Source organism: Castor canadensis, chromosome 17 (genome assembly GCF_047511655.1).
Source record: "Castor canadensis chromosome 17, mCasCan1.hap1v2, whole genome shotgun sequence".
Taxonomy (NCBI): Eukaryota; Metazoa; Chordata; class Mammalia; order Rodentia; family Castoridae; genus Castor; species Castor canadensis.
The window spans coordinates 69,719,149-69,736,902 of record NC_133402.1 but is presented as its reverse complement, the minus strand read 5'-3'; the positions used below and the strand labels follow the sequence as shown (position 1 = coordinate 69,736,902).

The window sequence follows — 17,754 nt, the reverse complement described above, 5'->3', positions numbered from 1 at the left end:
TGGGGAAAGTCAGTAAGAAGCAAATCAACTAAGTAAGAGAGCCTGGGGTATAGAGCTGCTGGCTGCGCCAACAGCTTCTTCCTATTCTTCTCATCATTTGGTCCTCGCTTACTTTAACCGCTTATAGTCAACATCAGGAAGTGACCATTCCTCCACTGTGGGACATTAAATCATCCACTAAAGATAAGGAGACTGGTCACATATTAGAAGGTCAACATGACCTTGTCCAGCTTCTTACCCAACACATACTCTTGCATTTTGGTCTCAATATGAAATCGACCTTGTTGGGTTTTTTTTGAGGTAATGGGGTTTGACCTCAGGTCCTCAAGCTTACTAGGCAGATGACCTTGAGTCACTCCACTACCTTGACTGGTCCCTTGTCACAAATTTCTCCACTCATCACTGGACGGATCCACCCACAGAAAAGGATGCACACTCTGAGGATAACCAAGCCCACTGGACAGACACACTTATCACTTGCCAATGCCCCAGGCCCTTACCAACACACCACCACCTAAAAAAATTTTTCTTTTAATATTTAAGAGCTCAAAAAACACAGCCAATAATGTCTTGGAGCCTGGTGTGGTAGTGCACATCTGTAATCTCAGCACTTAGAAGAAGGAGGTAAGGAGTAACACGAGTTCAAAGCTAGCCTGGGCTACATAGCAAGTTCTAGGCCAGACTGGATTATGAGATCCTATCTTTAAAAAACAAACCTATCTTAGAATTTATTCTTAGCTCATTACTCAGAGTTTTCATTTAAGCTGACAGGACTGGCCCTCATTCGAACCTCTGGCATATTTAACACCACACAGGAAGAAAACATCCCCTTCCCCAACCAGCAGGTGTCAAGCTATTCCATCCTAAAACTGACACTTCCATCTGTGATGACTCCAAAGCTGCCAAAACAGCACCAAGGTGTTTGGGAACCACCCGAGCCAGCCAGAGGACTACCTCTGGGACACAGAACTTAAAAGGCAGAATTCGGAACTGGTAACCTTGGGTCCCTAAGCAGATGCTACAGCTCAAAGCTCTCCAAGTCCCAAGACACACAACAACCCCACACAGATTTCTGTAGGGAAAGGAATCGTCTCTCATGAAATGCGTTCTGAGAAATCCATTGCTCTTTCTATACATAGTGGCTTCCACAGTATTTTTAAAAGAAAAGGAACTGGCTCTCATTATATCATTTCTGGGGAATTCTTCACTACTTCACTAGAGATTACACAGCCCACATGTCCCTTCTTCAAAATAACGTCTAATTTAAACGTGAGTGCCTACCATGCAGCCCCCATCATGGCCGGAGACTAGGGCAGCAGTCACTCCACCTCCACAGAGAGGGCTTTAGATAAACACGCACCAACTGTCGGGGTTACTTACTAGACATGACTCTTCCTACAGTGAACAGTTAAAAATGGAACACGGGCTCCCCCTCCCCCATCTGACATCTGCACTGTGCTTTTAATGTGGGTGTTACAGGTGTGGCCCCCATGTGTTGCTACTGGAAGGAGGCAGACCCTTTACAAGATGGAAAATAATGGGAGGCTTGAGGTCTCTGAGAACACGGCCCTGGAGGGACTGCAGGTAGCCCACTCTTGACTCCCTGACCAGTGGCCCCAGACCCAAAGCAACAGGGCCAAAAAAAAAAAAATCACAGACTGAAGCTTCCGAAACTGACAGCAAGGTGGTTATCACAGGCATTGTGTCACAGTAACAGAAAGCTAACTAACACAGTATGAAGAAAGATCTTATGCCCAAAGGCCACAGGAGACTGACAAAGCAAGGCATGGAGCCCAGAGCCAAGCATGGAAGGCTAGAAGAGGTGAAAGGGGAAGAGCTAATGAGAGTTTCGTGGAGGAAGTAATTGAAGATAATCTTGTCTCCACAGGAAGAGCACAGGCTGACAAAGTCAGGCCGCTCTAAACATATCTAGCTTTGCTATGAAGCACAGGTGAAGGGAACAAACACCAGAACAAGACAGTCTTGCAAGGTTGGCAAGGACATTCTTTCCAAATTCCCCCTTTCTCACACTTCCATAATCTTGCTAGCATAGCCAGTTACTTGCAGTGCACACGGCATGGCACTAGGCACAGAAATGCCAACACAAACCAGATATATCTCTGACCTAAGGAACCCCTGTCCTCCACCATCTCTCTGTACCATGATCCTGGTCTAGATGTGAAGGTCCTGAATACAATGACAAGCGGCATGGCCTCTCCCCTTGGAAGGGGCTACCGTAGCAGAAGGGAACCTGCACCCCACCCAGGCTGGGGAGGGCAAAGATTCCCAAAGGAAGGGTATCCAAGCCAGGAGGTCAAAGGTGAGGACAAGGTAGTCAGCATCAAACAGCAAATCTACATAAAGGAAAAACAGGGCTAGGCTCCTTAAGCTATAGAAGAATCCAGAACTAATTGCTGGAAGCCACGGACACAGATATGATCACCTCAAGATGGGACTTCCAGCCACCGGACGTCACTGGGTCAGGCCTACCTCTGTCTCCTGGGTATCTGGGATTGCAGGAGTGTACTGCCATGCCCTGCCTTAACCTATGTCTAAAAACATCATCATTTCAACATGTAATCAACATTGAAGTACGGAGATATTTTGCATTCAGTTTTTCATAGTCATTGTGCAAGATCCAGTGTGTGTTCTACACTCACAGTCTATCTCAGTCTGCAGCAGACACATTTAAAGTAGTCTGCAGCTATGTGTGGGTCATGCACTAGGCCATGCAGCTCTACAAGGTTCTTGGGTCTTTATGGGATTTTTATCATTTGTGTCTTTATTTTCCAGTTATAAAAACAATGCAACCAGTTTTTCAATGGCAAAACAAAAAAACACAGAAAAGCTCCATTTTGAAAAGGTACCCATAATTTCAAATTAAAAATGCCAGTTAACATTTAGATGTATAAGACAGTTACCTTCTGTGTAAAATATATATACAGGGAAGGCTTTTAAAAAAATGTCTGCTACAACAGCGCTCTAGAAGCAGGCAATGTTCAGATTCATGTTTATGAACCCATAAAATCTCTCTTATGAAAAAAACAGTATTTGTAATCTAAGCTGAGACCAAATGCATTAGGAAAGGTGTTCTGAGGAGATGTAAGATTAACTCTGCTGTTACAGCTATCACTGTGCAAGACTCTATTTAAACAAGCATGTCCTAGAACTGTGGAATTTAAAGGAAACCAGAAGCATTTTAGGGAAAAGCTGATACTCATATGCCTAACTTCCCACAATGCCCTGCTTCTCCAGTTCTTCTTCACTGTCATCTCTCTGCTCTATTCCTCCCTTTTCATTCCAAAAGAAAGAAGAAAGGAAGACAGGGGAAGAGGGGAGGGAGGGAGGGCCTAACCACTCTAGAGTAAACAGCTCACAGCTGGAAGAGTCTGTCTGTATTCCCTGCCCTACACTTTATCACTCAGCCACAGTGTCCTTGAGTATGAAGTTTCCCTTGAGTGACTAACACCATGTCTTCCCAGGCTTTGCCTTCACAAGTTCTGCAATGATCAACTCCAGCACGGCCCAGCCTCCAGACCAGCTCTGCTCCCGGAACACCATCATCACCCAGCAGATCATCCCCACACTGTACTGCACAGTCTTCATCGCGGGGATCATCCTCAATGGCGTGTCGGGATGGATATTCTTTTACGTGCCCAGCTCGAAGAGTTTCATTGTCTACCTAAAGAACATCGTTATTGCTGACTTTCTGATGGCCCTGACGTTCCCCTTCAAGATCCTGGGGGACTTTGGCCTGGGTCCCTGGCAGCTAAGTGTGTTTGTGTGCCGCGTCTCTGCTGTGTTCTTCTATGTCAACATGTACGTCAGCATCGTGTTCTTTGGGCTCATCAGCTTTGACAGATACTACAAGATCGTGAAGCCCCTTTTGACTTCTTTCATTCAGTCGGTGAACTACAGCTCGCTGCTGTCCGTGGTGGTGTGGGTGCTCATGCTCCTTCTCGCCGTCCCAAACATTATTCTCACCAACCAGAGTGTCAGGGATGTCACGAATATACAGTGCATGGAGCTTAAAAATGAACTGGGACGAAAGTGGCACAAAGCATCGAACTACATCTTCGTGAGCATCTTCTGGGCTGTGTTTCTCCTGTTGATCATTTTCTATACGGCCATCACAAGGAAGGTCTTTAAGTCTCATCTCAAGTCCAGAAGGAATTCCACCTCGGTCAAAAGGAAATCCAGCCGCAACATATTCAGCATTGTACTTGTATTTTTTGTCTGTTTTGTACCTTACCACATTGCCAGAATCCCCTACACAAAGAGTCAAACAGAAGCTCATTACAGCTGCCAGGCAAAAGAAATCCTGCTGTATGTGAAAGAGTTCACTCTGCTACTATCTGCTGCAAATGTGTGTCTGGACCCCATCATTTATTTCTTCGTATGCCAGCCATTTAGAGAAACTTTATGTAAGAAGTTACACATCTCATTAAAAGCTCAGTGTGACCTAGACACTTCCAAAGCCAAAAGGGGAAATACAATTCATGAAAGCACTGATACCTTGTGAACTTCCAACCCCCTTCCAAATGAAGTTCAGGTATACATGCTGTCACCTCAGTTACACAGTCATGAATACGAAGGATCAATAAGAAACACACCTGGGATAATATGCCTAACATTATCCAAATACTTTGTACAGTCATAAAGTTCAAATTAAGTCTCCGTACTTCTTGGTTAAACTCCAACAAAAAAATCCCATCAGCAAATTTTTCTAATAATGACCTTTATTTTTCTTGTTAATAAGAAAAACACTTAACATACAATTATTTAATACTACGCCACCAAAATCATAGGTTTAAATTTAAAATAACTAGTCTAGTTGAAGTAGAACTTTAGATATTCACATAGGTAATCTTCTTTCTCTAAAAGCAGGAAGTTAGGAAGGTGTATGGTCCTTTTTAACACAGTTCTTAGAGACCAATTTAAGAACAGGCAGAGTTTGATTAAAAACACAAAAAAATGTTGTTTGTAGTGGAAAGGTCAGTTCTCTCTAATTTGAAGCAGGGTTTGCAGACATCTATACATTTACTTATGAGAAGCCTTACTAATTTATCTCATCGCATGTCAAAGAAAGCAGATATAAGTTATGTACTTTGCAATAAAAATGTAATTTTTCTGATAGCATTTTGAAGGTTTTATATATATATGTGCATATGTGTGTATGTTAAATACATACCTTATGCAAAAGATTATTGTGCCATTTAATAAGCATGGGGCTCTGGAATGAGAGTATTTTAAGTGAACTCTACAGAAAGCAGCTAGATACTGGCATGTGTGGGCAGCAACCTCCCCTGCTGGACAATACAGACTCCCAGTCCCTCACACATACTCTCACCACACCACTCTCTCAAGCACTGGTACTTACACTCACACTCTCTCTTACACACTCTCTAGAACATACATTTTTCTCTTATGGGATGGGGGAAGACAGTTTTCTTAGAAAGCAAATGGACTTGGTTAGAAAGTAAGTCTAAAACAGAATGAGTGGGAAATGAAAATGTACACATCATATTTTTCTGGAAAACAGATGGCTGGAGAAATGACTGTAAGTTACAAACAAGTTCTTTCTCTGTTATTACCTGACTAGGAGACACTCATCCAATCTCCCAAATGTTCTTCCCAAGCATTTTTGTAAATAACTTTTATAACTATTTATGCTTTACAGTATATGTACCAATAAAGAAATTATTTTCAATTTCAATGCTGTCCATATTTTTTCTTAATCAACATGTGAGTAAACACTACCAGACTTCCTAGGTCACGACATGAGCTGCTCCTTTATATGCTTGCTTGCACACACTATTAAAAGAAAAAACAGCTGCACAGAGAATGCACACATTCTACTTGCCATAGACTTTTCACAGCCAGTGTTTCATATGATTTCAGGCCTCATCAGTGTCTCAGCAAAAGTCAGAAAACACAGCCTAAACTGAAGGGGAGAAGGGAAGAGGGAAGGTTTTTACCTTTCCTGATAGCTTCCTGCTCTCAATCCTGGGAAAAATAAACTCTCAAAAAGAGTAAAAACTCACCAAAAAACATTGGCTGAGTGTACTCTTCAGACTCCCACAGGCCTAGAGTTTTAAATGCCCCTACTGGGTCACGGGAAGAAATGAGAGTGAAAACAGAAGATGTAGGAGACAGATTAACAACACTGGATTGTTTGAGCCATCTCTTCCACCGCCACCCTCTCGTCTCAGCAATAAAAGCAACCCTTTTCCTTGAGAAAGTCACTTTTCCCTGTAGTACTAAGGAATGCCTTTTTTAGCATGACACAGAAACCCACTAGTGATGCCAAGGTAAGGTTTTCCAAGAAATGACTTGCCACACAGATAAGGCTACTGTGAAACAGCAGTGAAGTAGCAGTGACTACCAGGTCCAGAGCAACAACTAGAAACAAAATGGCAGCGTGCCAGCAACAGCAAGTTACCCCAAACACTTCTCAGAGATCCCTAGTACCAGTGCAGGCAGACCACAGGGACCACTTTCCAGGTCCTCTGCACATTCAGACACCGCCCAGGCCCTGCAGCAGCTCACAACTCAGATACCTGCAGTGGTAGAGTAAAACAGGGATGCAAAGGACAACAGTGACACTAAGAGAGGTCAAATGACTCTTGGCTCCAGCCCACTGTGCCCTCACTTTTGCGAGTGGTGCAAAAATCACAAAGTCGGATCAGCAGTTAAAGAAAAGTGAGTCTGTAAGCAGAACATGGTGTGGCCACAGCTGCTCTGTGACATACGAAAGAACACTAAGTGTTCAAAGTAGCTCATGACAACTCAAAGTCTCCCCTTAACTAAGAATCCTATGCTTTCTTTAACTGAACTGAGGTGGTTCCATTGAAGTGATCTTGTAAGAGGGAAATTTGGATCAAGAGGAATCAGGAAACAGACCACAATCTCATAAAGTGACCACATAAAAAGTAGTGTGCTCACTGAGGCGGGGGTCAGCCTCACAGCCATCTTCTACCAATAGTGCACATCTGTAGGTTATCTTCTCAGTCTCCATCCTCTTTCTGCAGCAATACAAGTAAAAACTTAGCTTTGGGAAAGTTGCTTTTCCCCATTCTGAGCCATGCAGCTAGCCCAGAGCTGAACTGGTGCTGTACATTCATTAACACATTGAATCCACTGGCCACAGGTTGGGATGACCCATTTGACCCAATGAGAGCAAGTCCCAGCTTCTCAAAGAAGCTTCCAGGAGGAGTGCTGGAAACATGTCAAATCTTCATTTGAGTACCATAAGAAGAGATCCTTGAGCACCCTATGAGTTGGGGAACACCACAGAAGGGAGGCTGAAGAAGCGGCACTAATGCAGTCCTGGTCCCACAGCTCACGCCGTGTCAGCCTTACCTAAAGCTTCACCCACAACTTGGGACATCAGGGTGTGTCAGCCAGTAAGCCTCTTACTGCTTAAGCTTGATTCTAGTTGTATTTTGGGAGGTGGGGGATACAATACATGAGAAAGTCTTGATCCACTGGCCTCATCTGAAAGAGCAACTCAGAGTCTAAAAACCACCAAGCTTTCCGCTGCTTGAACTAGTAGAGATGTGCCAGTCTTACGTCCTGTCCCTAACCTGCTGCCACCACCTCATCTTGTAACTAGAGAAAAAAATAAAAGGTATACCTCAAGTACAAAAGCATCTGTGACATCAAAATACAATGCACACAAATCACAAATACGGCAAGGGAGATATTCCTCTGAGCGGCACTGTGATGGTCCTGTGTGGTTGGAGGGGGAGACAGTGAGTGCTGTGTGCTCTTCAACAGAAAAGTCACTACTTCCTCTTGCTCACCTATTCTCTGCAGTCCAATGCTATGGGGGTCTCACTTAATGACAGGAAGGATATCTATCTGCAAAGAACTACTTGAACAAAACAGTTTTCCTTTACCACTGGCCACTTTTTAAAGTGGCACTACTTGTACAAAATTATTAAAATTGTACTGACTTATCTGTAGTTAATATGTCTTATAAAAACTGACTTACAAAGTAGTTATAAAAAGAAACAAATTATCACACAAAATAAGGTGCTTCCCAAAGCAGTTTTGGGGTTCATTTTCTTAACTAAAATGTCCAGCTATTTTTAAAAAGTCAAAATACATTCCCAAAGGAATGGGATGTAAGATGTTACTCCGTTTCTTTGAAGCACCAGGGATTTGGTCTCAGCATTTTCCTCATAGATCCTGCTCCTGTACCCTAATTGTCTTTTCCCCCAAGCAAACCCCTACCACCCCCATCTGTAGAAGCATCCCCGTGCCTCAGTAAGAAGGCTCCTGCTTCCTAGATCCTCCTGGTCTGACAACAGGACATAATTCTGCATCAGCACAGATTTGAGGGGAGATTGCTTGTCAGCCTGCAACAACCTAACCTTCAAAGAATGGCAAACTATTCTCTGGCATGCAAGCTCAGGAGGCAGCCTGAATCGGCAAATATCTGTTCTTGGGATTCCTCATAAATACTTGATCAAGAAAGACAGATGCACATGGAAAGGAAATGAGAGAGTCCTCCAAACAACTGTCTCATGGAAAGCAAAGCAGTGTTTGTAAAATGTGTGAGTCATAAGAAATGGTCCACAATCAATCACTCAATGGAAAGTGGGGGGAGGGGAGCATGCTTCAGTGTCTAGAAACAAGACAACCTCTGAAAGTTCTTCATAGGGATTCCCCACCGTCAGGAAGCATTTTATAACAGTGTCAGTATAACCACACCTGGCAACTGAAAAGCAGTGTAAGAGGTACGCTGACTGAAAACCACGGGGGCAGGCAATAAGCGAGAGAAAGGAAGGAGAACACAGTCGGCTACTGTCTGCCTCGCTCACTCTCCAACCATGTAACATGTTCAGCTCTGACACCATCATTCCCAAACTTTACTCCCTGTTTTGTTAAAAAGGCGAACTACGGCAGAACTAAGTAACACAATAACAGCAACACCCTGGAAGCTGCATGTCTACACCTCTCTCTAAAACTATTCTGCCTAATCAAATGTCGAAATTCTTCAAAATGCAAACTGAAAGCATACTGGCACCAAAGAGTGAGCCGACTTGGAGATACACAGGCTGTTACAGAAGTGACTGATCATGAAAAATCATAAAAAGCTCCAAGATGTAAATTATTGTGAGCTGAGAGCATCCTGAGGTCACATCCAGCAGCTGAGTATTCCACGATGGTGGGACAGTGGTTCACTGCCCAAGGACACTCAAGCTCAAGTTACAAACACCTGTGGAAGTCCTGGACTGACCTGATGGCCTCTTTGTGACCACTGTCCCTGTTCAACACTTTCATTGTAAGTAAAGTAAATGAGAGCTGAGACCCCAAGTCTAGGTGTGCAGCATTGCAGAGGCCTTAATTTCAATGGGACACAGTTTCCCCACCTGCAAGGGGTTGAGTCTCCAATACCCCAGGTCTTGTTTTGTTTCTTTAAAGAAAGTAAGTTCTCAGAGCTGTGCCTGGCTGTGGTGGTAGCTACCATTTCCCCTTATCAGTAACCCCAATCAGCTTCCAGGCTATGCTCACGAAGCCAATTCTAAGAATGTTAAATACTGAAAACAACCACCTCTACTGAAATACTATTGTTTGGTACTTGTGTTCAGTAAGGCCAAAAGCATGATGCACACAGACAGCAGAACTGACTACAAAAACACTTCCTTTCTCAACTCATAACATGGGGGACAATTTAGCATATTACACATATAAAATACTCATGAAAATAACTACTGCATTTTTTTGGGGGGGCAGTTGTGGGGTTTGAACTCGGGACCTTGTGCTTGCTAAGCAAGTGCTCTACCACTTGAGCCACACCTCTAGCCCTCTACATAATTTCTTAAATGAAAAGTGTTGCCATGACCAAGGTAAGGTAAAAGCTTTGCCTCACCTCTTCCCACCTGGGTTTTGGAAATACCGGGCTAGTGAACAGATGTAATTTTCTGTAACGTGAACAAAATACACTGTGAAAATATTTGTCCTTGATGAAACAGCTATTAAAAAGGGGCTTAGGTTAATTTTAAAAAAAGAAATTTCTGAGGCAGTAAAGGTAAAAACACTCCTACTATGAATAAACTTTCCTACAATGCCCAGTGCCTAAATCCATTCTCAAAAGGAAAAACATGATGCAGTCTTGCTATTAAAAGGTCAGCTCCCACTATTTTAAGAAATGAAAGGCACACTAAGAAATAGGGCACCTCAGCACTTTCACATTTGGCAGTCCAGACACATAAACTGTGGTCCTGGTAGGTTTTCAAAAGCATCTGCTTGTACTTTCAATTCAGTGCATAACTCTAAAACAAACTAGAGAAATAAACCTATAAATACGCCCATCTAAAATAAAGAGAAAACCTGGCCAAAAATCTTCTATACCAATTTCTTCACACCTCATCAAAACCAGCCACCACCCACATGCAGCCAGCTCCATCTCCGACAGCTATCCATCTCACCATCACACCCAGGAATGGAATCCCTGATCACAGCAGCTCGTCCCTACCTGCACACCTGTCTCTGCACGTGTACTTCTCAGTGAGGCCTGTCCACAGCAAAGCGCAGCACTGTAGGTACAACACAGCTCTTCCAGCTATGCTGCAATGAACACCACCACCTGAGCTTAAGGAGAAACCAGTTTCTCTGTACTTGGACTGGAAACGTATCAAACTTGGCAATAATAACAAATAAATGAATCTGGGAAGTGCCAGGACATCAGAAACCAGTGTCACTGTCATCAAGAGCTGCTTCATTTTTCCCAATCATTCTTTTAACTCTAGCTAGGCATTTCTCATTTAGTATTTTGAGAGATTTTTTATTTTTAAAAAGCTATTAACAAGGGATTTCTTTTGGATTCTAAAGAGGTCTCTTCTTGTTTTCTTATTATCTAGAAACCTGACAGAGAATTATTAGGTGAAAAAGAGAAGAAACCAAGTACCTACCAAGCCAACATGGTGTACAAAGAAGCCACACCTAAGCACCCAACAATGGCTTCGCACTTACAATTTAACCTTGGACCAGCATATTTAGAACTCCTCAAAGTCTGCTTGCTCAGTAGCTCACATTCTCCTTCACAACAGCTAGGCTAATATCAGAAAACCAGCCTTGGAAGCCAAGGGACGATGTGCAGGAGATCGCTCTTCAGAGACCCAGGGAGGCTCTTTTCAGACTCCAGTCAACTCTGTCTCCCTCCCCTACACAAGCAGGATAAATGTTTACCCAAACAGATTAAGTCCACACTGCAGGGTCCCTTTACATATAATGCATAAATTACTAAAACCTGTCTCAATTCATTAAGCTGTTTGGGTCAAACACTCACCACAGGTCTGGTCTCAAAACCTGGACAAACTGATAAGGGCAGAGAGAACTAACAGTAGTGGGGAGGGCAGAAGAGGATCAAAGTACATTACATATATTTGAAGACAACATAATGACAATGAGGGAGGAAAAGGAGGAGGAACAGGAATATAACAGAGAGGCCGAACTTGTTCCAGGTGCACTGTGCACACGTGTGGAATTACCACAAAGAAACTCCCTTGGTGTTATTAATGCATACTAACTCAAAAATACAGTAAAACTTTTTTTAAAAGAGAAAATGCTTCCTCTAAAAAAATACTGACAAATTTGAATTATTTAAGAAAAAATACATAAGTTTTTTTTAAACTTCCTTAAGTTTCATACAGTTTAAAGTACTTGCAAACCACAGTTTCATGTACGTCAATCTGCAGCACTTTAAAACCACACACAAAGGAAAGGAAACTTCTAGTAGAGCCAGCAACCCTGCCATGGGGCTGCTGTGTTGGCTGAGCAAGTAGCAACTGCGGCTCTGAGGACCTGGAGCCAGGCCCGCCAGCTGAGGAGACACCAGGTACGTCCTTTTAATCTCAATCTACTCAAATGCTTTTCCTTCATTGTCAGTGTTGAAGTAGGAAAAGTCAACATCTAACAAGGCTCATCTTTAATAGGGCACTAATTATTAAACTATGAATAGAGCCTAGCTGTGAACTTGTAATTTTCTGCTATTTTGTGGCTCCATCTACTTGCCTTAAAAAGACAATTTAATCCGAATCAAACTTATCATCCAAGCAACCAGAACTGCTCAGAACTCAGTTTTATAACCGGATAGATTAAGACCACACAGTACGTCTTCACAACAGAGCACGAGAGGTCTTAAAATGACTTTCCTCTGTAGACATTACAAGACGTAATTTCAAAAAAATTCTAGTATCAGTCCTATTGGAAATTTTGTTAAGTTTTGATTGTTTGTTTTTCCTAAGCAATGGGCACTCTGTGAGAACTAAAGTGATGCCTGAAACCTTTACTTACTCTGCCGGCACACCTCTGAGCGCATCTAGCTTCCACTGGCAGAGTATGTATCAAACACTTGGCTCTCAACTCTGTGATATTATTACAGTGTAATTTTACCTCTACTTGACACAATCAAAAGTTGTAAATAAGCTGTTTTTCATTGCAGTCTAAATGGAATTTCGTAAAAGCAAAGGTGAACACTCCATGACTCTAAGCCATGAATGAAGTTACACTGTAATTATTTTAAGTAAATTATTCACCTATAGAGCAGATGGTTAGTTTTAATTATGGAGAATACTTCTCATATCAGCCTTACTGATAAAATGAGACTTAACTAGCAATGGGGCAGTGAATGAATAAATCATGTTCATATTTATGACTCATCTTCCTAATATCATGCCTTTTTTAAGTAGCCAACATATGTTCTGTGTCATAATAACATTTGAAATAAAAGAGCTTATGTCAAAGTCCTAGCACCTTAAAAAAGAACAATAAGCAAAGGTGTGAGAGGATCAGTGTGTATCAACACTACTTTCTGACAGAAAACTATCAGAGTTCCAAGGTGCAAGTACATGGTAACATCAAAATCCAGGGTCGTGAGGAAGTCAGTGAGGCCTGGAGAAACGTTCAAACACCAAGAACCTCCTTCAAGCCCGTGGGACGATAAACAGGACTCAGGAATTGGAGGGATACAGGCAGAGAGCCTAGAAAATGTTCTCTGCCAAAAGCTGATCTCAGACCTGCTGAAACAAGGTGCAAAGTCTTGAGAGACTCATGGGCCAGAGCTCAGTCTCCTCAACTGACTTGGGGACTGGATACTTGCTGTCAATCCTTAAAGTCCTACAATTCCAAAATATTATGACAAAGTACAGAAATGAGAAAAAACTATTCATGGGCAGTGAAATCCCACCAACCTACAGTAGAGAACTGGGATTCAGGGGCAGGGTGGCTCCTGTGTTGCATGTACTATACACTGGGCTCAATCTCCAGCACCAAAAAAGAGACAGACAGACAGACAGTGGTGATAATCGGGAGAAACTAGGCTATGGGAAAGTAAAGTCTATGTTTATAGGACAGGACCTAAGTTTAGTTTCTAAATACATACATTGTAAAAATGAAACATCAAAATACATAAAGCACCTAAACTTTTATTGGTACTTATAAGAAAGTTAAGAGTCTTTTATTTCAGCTCTTTTACATGAAAATTGCTTAGACCATAATCCTTGCCACATAGAAAGCCCTCTCTCAGGTAGACTGACCGCTGTAACACGGATCATTGCTATCATTTTGTGGTTCCCATTATTATGAAGACTGGTCTCGCCTGTGGCCTCTGAGATGGGACTGACTATGCTGGAATCCCAGCTCTGTAACTTACCAGCTATAGAGCCCAAAGTACTCAACCCTATGGTGCTTTCTCATCTCCAAAACACAGCTTATAACAACTTCCCAACAGGAATGAAGTATAGTTAACTAAGTACATGTAAAGTAGTCACCTGACACAAAGGGAGAGCTTAACTATTTGCAGTGAGTTTAGTACAGGATGACATTATTCATGGACCCTAAAGCCCTAACTCAGGTACGGAAAGGGGACAGGCATGGACCCTTTAAATTACAAAGTTTTATGTTCAGCTGTCTTATTAGGTATCAGAATTCCAAAGTGCAAATAAATGGTAGTATCGAAACCCAGGGTGGTAAGAAAGTCAGGGGGCGCCTGGAGGGGTGTTCAGGCACCAAGAGCTTCCTCCAAGCCCAGAGGGTGATAGGCAGGATTTGGGAATAGAAATGACACAGACAAAGAGCCTTTAATGAACAATGGCTCACTAAATAATTGGGAGAATTAAGATTGAGAAAGGCCTCAGCAGTTGTCTTCAGAAGACATTTAACTGCTGATGTGGCCTTCTTTGTCAGGCCACTATAGTTGCTAGTTCCTATTTTTGGAAAAGTTGTGTATGAAATTTTTTTCCTGATAAAACAAAAAGTAATCTTCTGGTCTTTTAAAAAGAAAAAAGAAAAGTTGTTCAATATGCAAAACCAACCTAGGCCAAGAGGTAGCACCACAGGAAGCTCCCTGCCTTGAACCTGTCAGTTTGCCAGACCACCCCAAAGGGAGCCCATCAGCTTAATCTGAGTTGATAGACACACTCAGAGCTTTAATCTAGAGGGGACATGACAAGGGTTTACTGCCAGCATCATTGTCGACCACAAGGGTTCTAAGGGAATGTCTTATACTTCTGGGCTTCTGACTATCCCCAAAACTCACAAAGAAAGAAAACACCCAACATTACACTTTTGATACTGGTATAACTGATTCTCTCTTTGAGAGTTTTGTGATGAATGAAAATATATCCTATTCTAGAACCTTTTAAAATACAGTCTTCATGAAACTACTCAAAAACATTACCACAGAAACAGCTATACCAGTACTACCCAAAAGCAATACAGCCAAGCCACAAAAATAATTTAAGTTTTTCCAGTGGCTGCATTTTAAAATATAAAGGTGGAAAAAGTAACTTCACCGATACAATGAACCTAGTATGCCAAAAATATCATTTCAACATGTGTTCCATTAAACTATGACTGCATAAAATAATGTAATGTGTACTTCTGGAATGACTTTTATAACATTTTTCACTATGTCTTGAAAACCCAGTGTGTACTTTGTGGGTTTGGACTGCCAACATTTCATGTGGCCTGAGGCCATCATCCACGAGACATCCACAGGTCTCTACACTGTGAACCTGCAGCAATGGAAAGGGAGGTGACAGCACCAATACTTCAACCCTTGCTGCTTAAAAACAAAAGTGAAATCAAATGTTGCCTCGGAAAATATTCTAACAGGGTTCACAACGAAGAGCTAACTTTTTAAATCACAGTATTTACCTATCAGCCTGCATTCTCCAGCACAAGGAGCTGTAATGTCTGCAAAACGAAGGCCAGAAGGGCCTCACTGAAAGCTCTTGAGCACAACCACAACATATTTCCTCCCCCGCTTCTCAGAATCTCTGTCCACTCACCTCCTCTGCAGTGGTAAAGAGCTAACAGAGGACAAAAACCCTGAGGTCAAAAATATCCCTCTAGATGAAAACCCACATGGGATTTCCTGAAAGTCACAAAATGAGACCATGGAAAACCCAGGCTTGCTCAACTAGGATGCTCCCACCAGCCCCCAGAGTGTAGAAAGCTCACCGATAAAACACTAAGAACTAAATGTTTTTAAGGAAAGTAGTTTCTAATTTGAATTACTAAACCTCCCCCTTCTCTCTTTAACAGATACTCTGGATTTTTTCTGACCTGAAATCATCTTCCTTTTCCTCAAGATGACAAACAGTTCATTCCTCTGTCCAGTTTACAGAGACCTGGAGCCATTTACTTATTTCTTTTATTTAGTTTTCCTTGTTGGAATTATTGGAAGTTGTTTTGCCACCTGGGCATTTATACAGAAAACTACAAACCACAGATGCGTAAGCATATACTTAATCAATCTGCTCACGGCTGACTTCCTGCTCACGCTGGCATTACCAGTGAAGATTGTGGTTGACCTGGGTGTAGCGCCCTGGAGGCTGAGGATATTCCACTGCCAAGTGACAGCATGCCTCATCTATATCAACATGTACCTATCCATCATCTTCCTAGCATTTGTCAGCATGGACCGCTGTCTACAGTTGACACACAGCTGCAAGATCTACCGAATACAAGAACCTGGATTTGCCAAAATGATATCAGCTGTCGTGTGGCTCATGGTCCTTGTCATAATGGTGCCAAACATGGTGATCCCCATCCAAGATGTCAAAGAAAAGTCAAGCGTGGGTTGCATGGAGTTTAAAAGGGAGTTTGGAAGGAACTGGCACCTGCTGACAAATTTTTTATGTGTAGCAATATTTTTAAACTTCTCAGCCATCATTTTGATATCCAACTGCCTTGTGATTCGACAGCTGTACAGAAACAAAGACAATGAAAACTACCCAAACGTGAAGCATGCTCTCATCAACATACTTTTGGTGACTGCAGCCTACGTTGTATGCTTTGTTCCCTACCACATCGTCCGAATCCCATACACCCTCAGCCAGACAGAAGTCATATCTGACTGCCCCACAAGGGTTTCCCTCTTCAAAGCCAAAGAGGCCACACTGCTCCTGGCTGTGTCCAACCTGTGTTTCGATCCTATCCTCTATTATCACCTCTCAAAAGCATTCCGCTTAAAAGTCACTGAGACTTTTGCCTCACCGAAAGGGACCAAAGCTCAGAAAGAAAAATCAAAATGTGAAAATGATGCATAAAATATGAAATTTTTATGCTCTCACCCCTTGCCTTACTGTACCATAAAGCTACCTAGTTTAGTTTTTGTTTGGTTTTGGTGGTACCTGGATTTGAACTCAGGGCCTTGCACCTAGTAGGCAGGTGCTCTACCACTTGAGCCATGCCCCCAGCCCCTACTGTAAGAGAAAAGAAGAATCTCAATAATAAGAACTACCACAGCTTGCAAACACAGACTGGTTAACACAGACACCCTTTTTTTCTACAAGCCAACTGTGTGCTCTTGGAGTTCATGGTACTCCTTCACCCAAATATTTGTTCAAGAAAACGAAAACTCTTGGTGAATCAAGGTCAAACTGTAATATCCTTGAAATCAAAGAGATCCATGACACAGACTCACAGAAATTCATTTGATGCCTGGAATTGGCTTCTTAATGACAACATGCAAAGTAAACAATGTGTACACTGCCAGGAAGGCCTCCAGCAACATTGCTTAAAGGGCTTCAGATCACCTTCAGAATGAAAAAAAAAAAAGTATATGAAACCACCTGTGTTCCATTCATTTTTCACCCATGACTTCAAATGACAGTAAACTTCCCATTCACTACTCCAATTCCTAACATCAATTTTTCTGCCACAATAGCTAGCAACTTTTATTTATGAGTGGCTTACAAATAAATAATTTTTGCTGTGTTACATGTATTTAAATTCTACTTATAGGTTCTAACAGCTTCCTAAAGTTAGCAATGACAACTCTAGCACTGTTGCTTACAGTCTGTCATAAGATGAGACACGCAGTATTGATTTCATTTTCAAGGGGAGTTGTTAATTTTATTAACCACTTGAACTACCATTTTGGAACTGGAAACTCACAACAAAGGTAAGGAAAAACACCACCACTGACATTGTTTTAAAACAGATACACTGACTCCACAGCAAGGCAGCATAGGAACGAAGTCCATGATGGGCCTGGTGCCTGAAGCCAGCCAGATGAGCTTGACCCGCACGGAGCCTAGGTGACTCTGTGCTCAGGACATATCTATGCCCCATGCCAAGGGTGCAAACAGGATTTGATACGTGACATTCAAAGTGTAGATGCACATATATGAGCGGCTTTGTGTTTATTTTCATTATCATTAGTAAAACCCATATTAAAACTGTGCACAGAAGGAAGAAATAGTATTGTGTGCAGAGCGTGTTGTTATCATGTGT

At 42.2% G+C, this 17,754-nt stretch overlaps 3 protein-coding genes across 22 annotated transcripts in view; 2 read left to right on the top strand and 1 right to left on the bottom strand.

The window, feature by feature from the left end:
* P2ry14 (purinergic receptor P2Y14) overlaps positions 1 to 5,716 on the top strand; it is a 37,714-nt gene extending 31,998 nt beyond the window's left edge. For all 7 annotated transcript variants that reach the window (XM_074059766.1, XM_074059767.1, XM_074059768.1 and 4 more), the window contains one exon: positions 3,483 to 5,716. In XM_074059766.1, coding sequence (XP_073915867.1) covers positions 3,506 to 4,522 — 1,017 coding nt within the window. In that variant the 5' untranslated portion in view covers positions 3,483 to 3,505 and the 3' untranslated portion in view covers positions 4,523 to 5,716. The remainder of the gene's footprint in view (positions 1 to 3,482) is intronic.
* The window catches only part of Med12l (mediator complex subunit 12L), a 265,230-nt gene that overhangs the window by 165,600 nt on the left and 81,876 nt on the right, over positions 1 to 17,754 (bottom strand). The window lies entirely within an intron of this gene.
* Positions 11,712 to 17,238, top strand: Gpr171 (G protein-coupled receptor 171). The gene is made up of 2 exons (XM_020183835.2): positions 11,712 to 11,848; positions 15,559 to 17,238. Exon 2 carries the CDS (start codon positions 15,606 to 15,608, stop codon positions 16,563 to 16,565), a length of 960 nt encoding a protein of 319 aa, XP_020039424.1. The 5' UTR covers positions 11,712 to 11,848; positions 15,559 to 15,605; the 3' UTR covers positions 16,566 to 17,238.

Bases quoted from the DNA above. Each gene is read 5' to 3' on its own strand.
- Gpr171 (XM_020183835.2), top strand. From the start codon at position 15,606: ATGACAAACAGTTCATTCCTCTGTCCAGTTTACAGAGACCTGGAGCCA.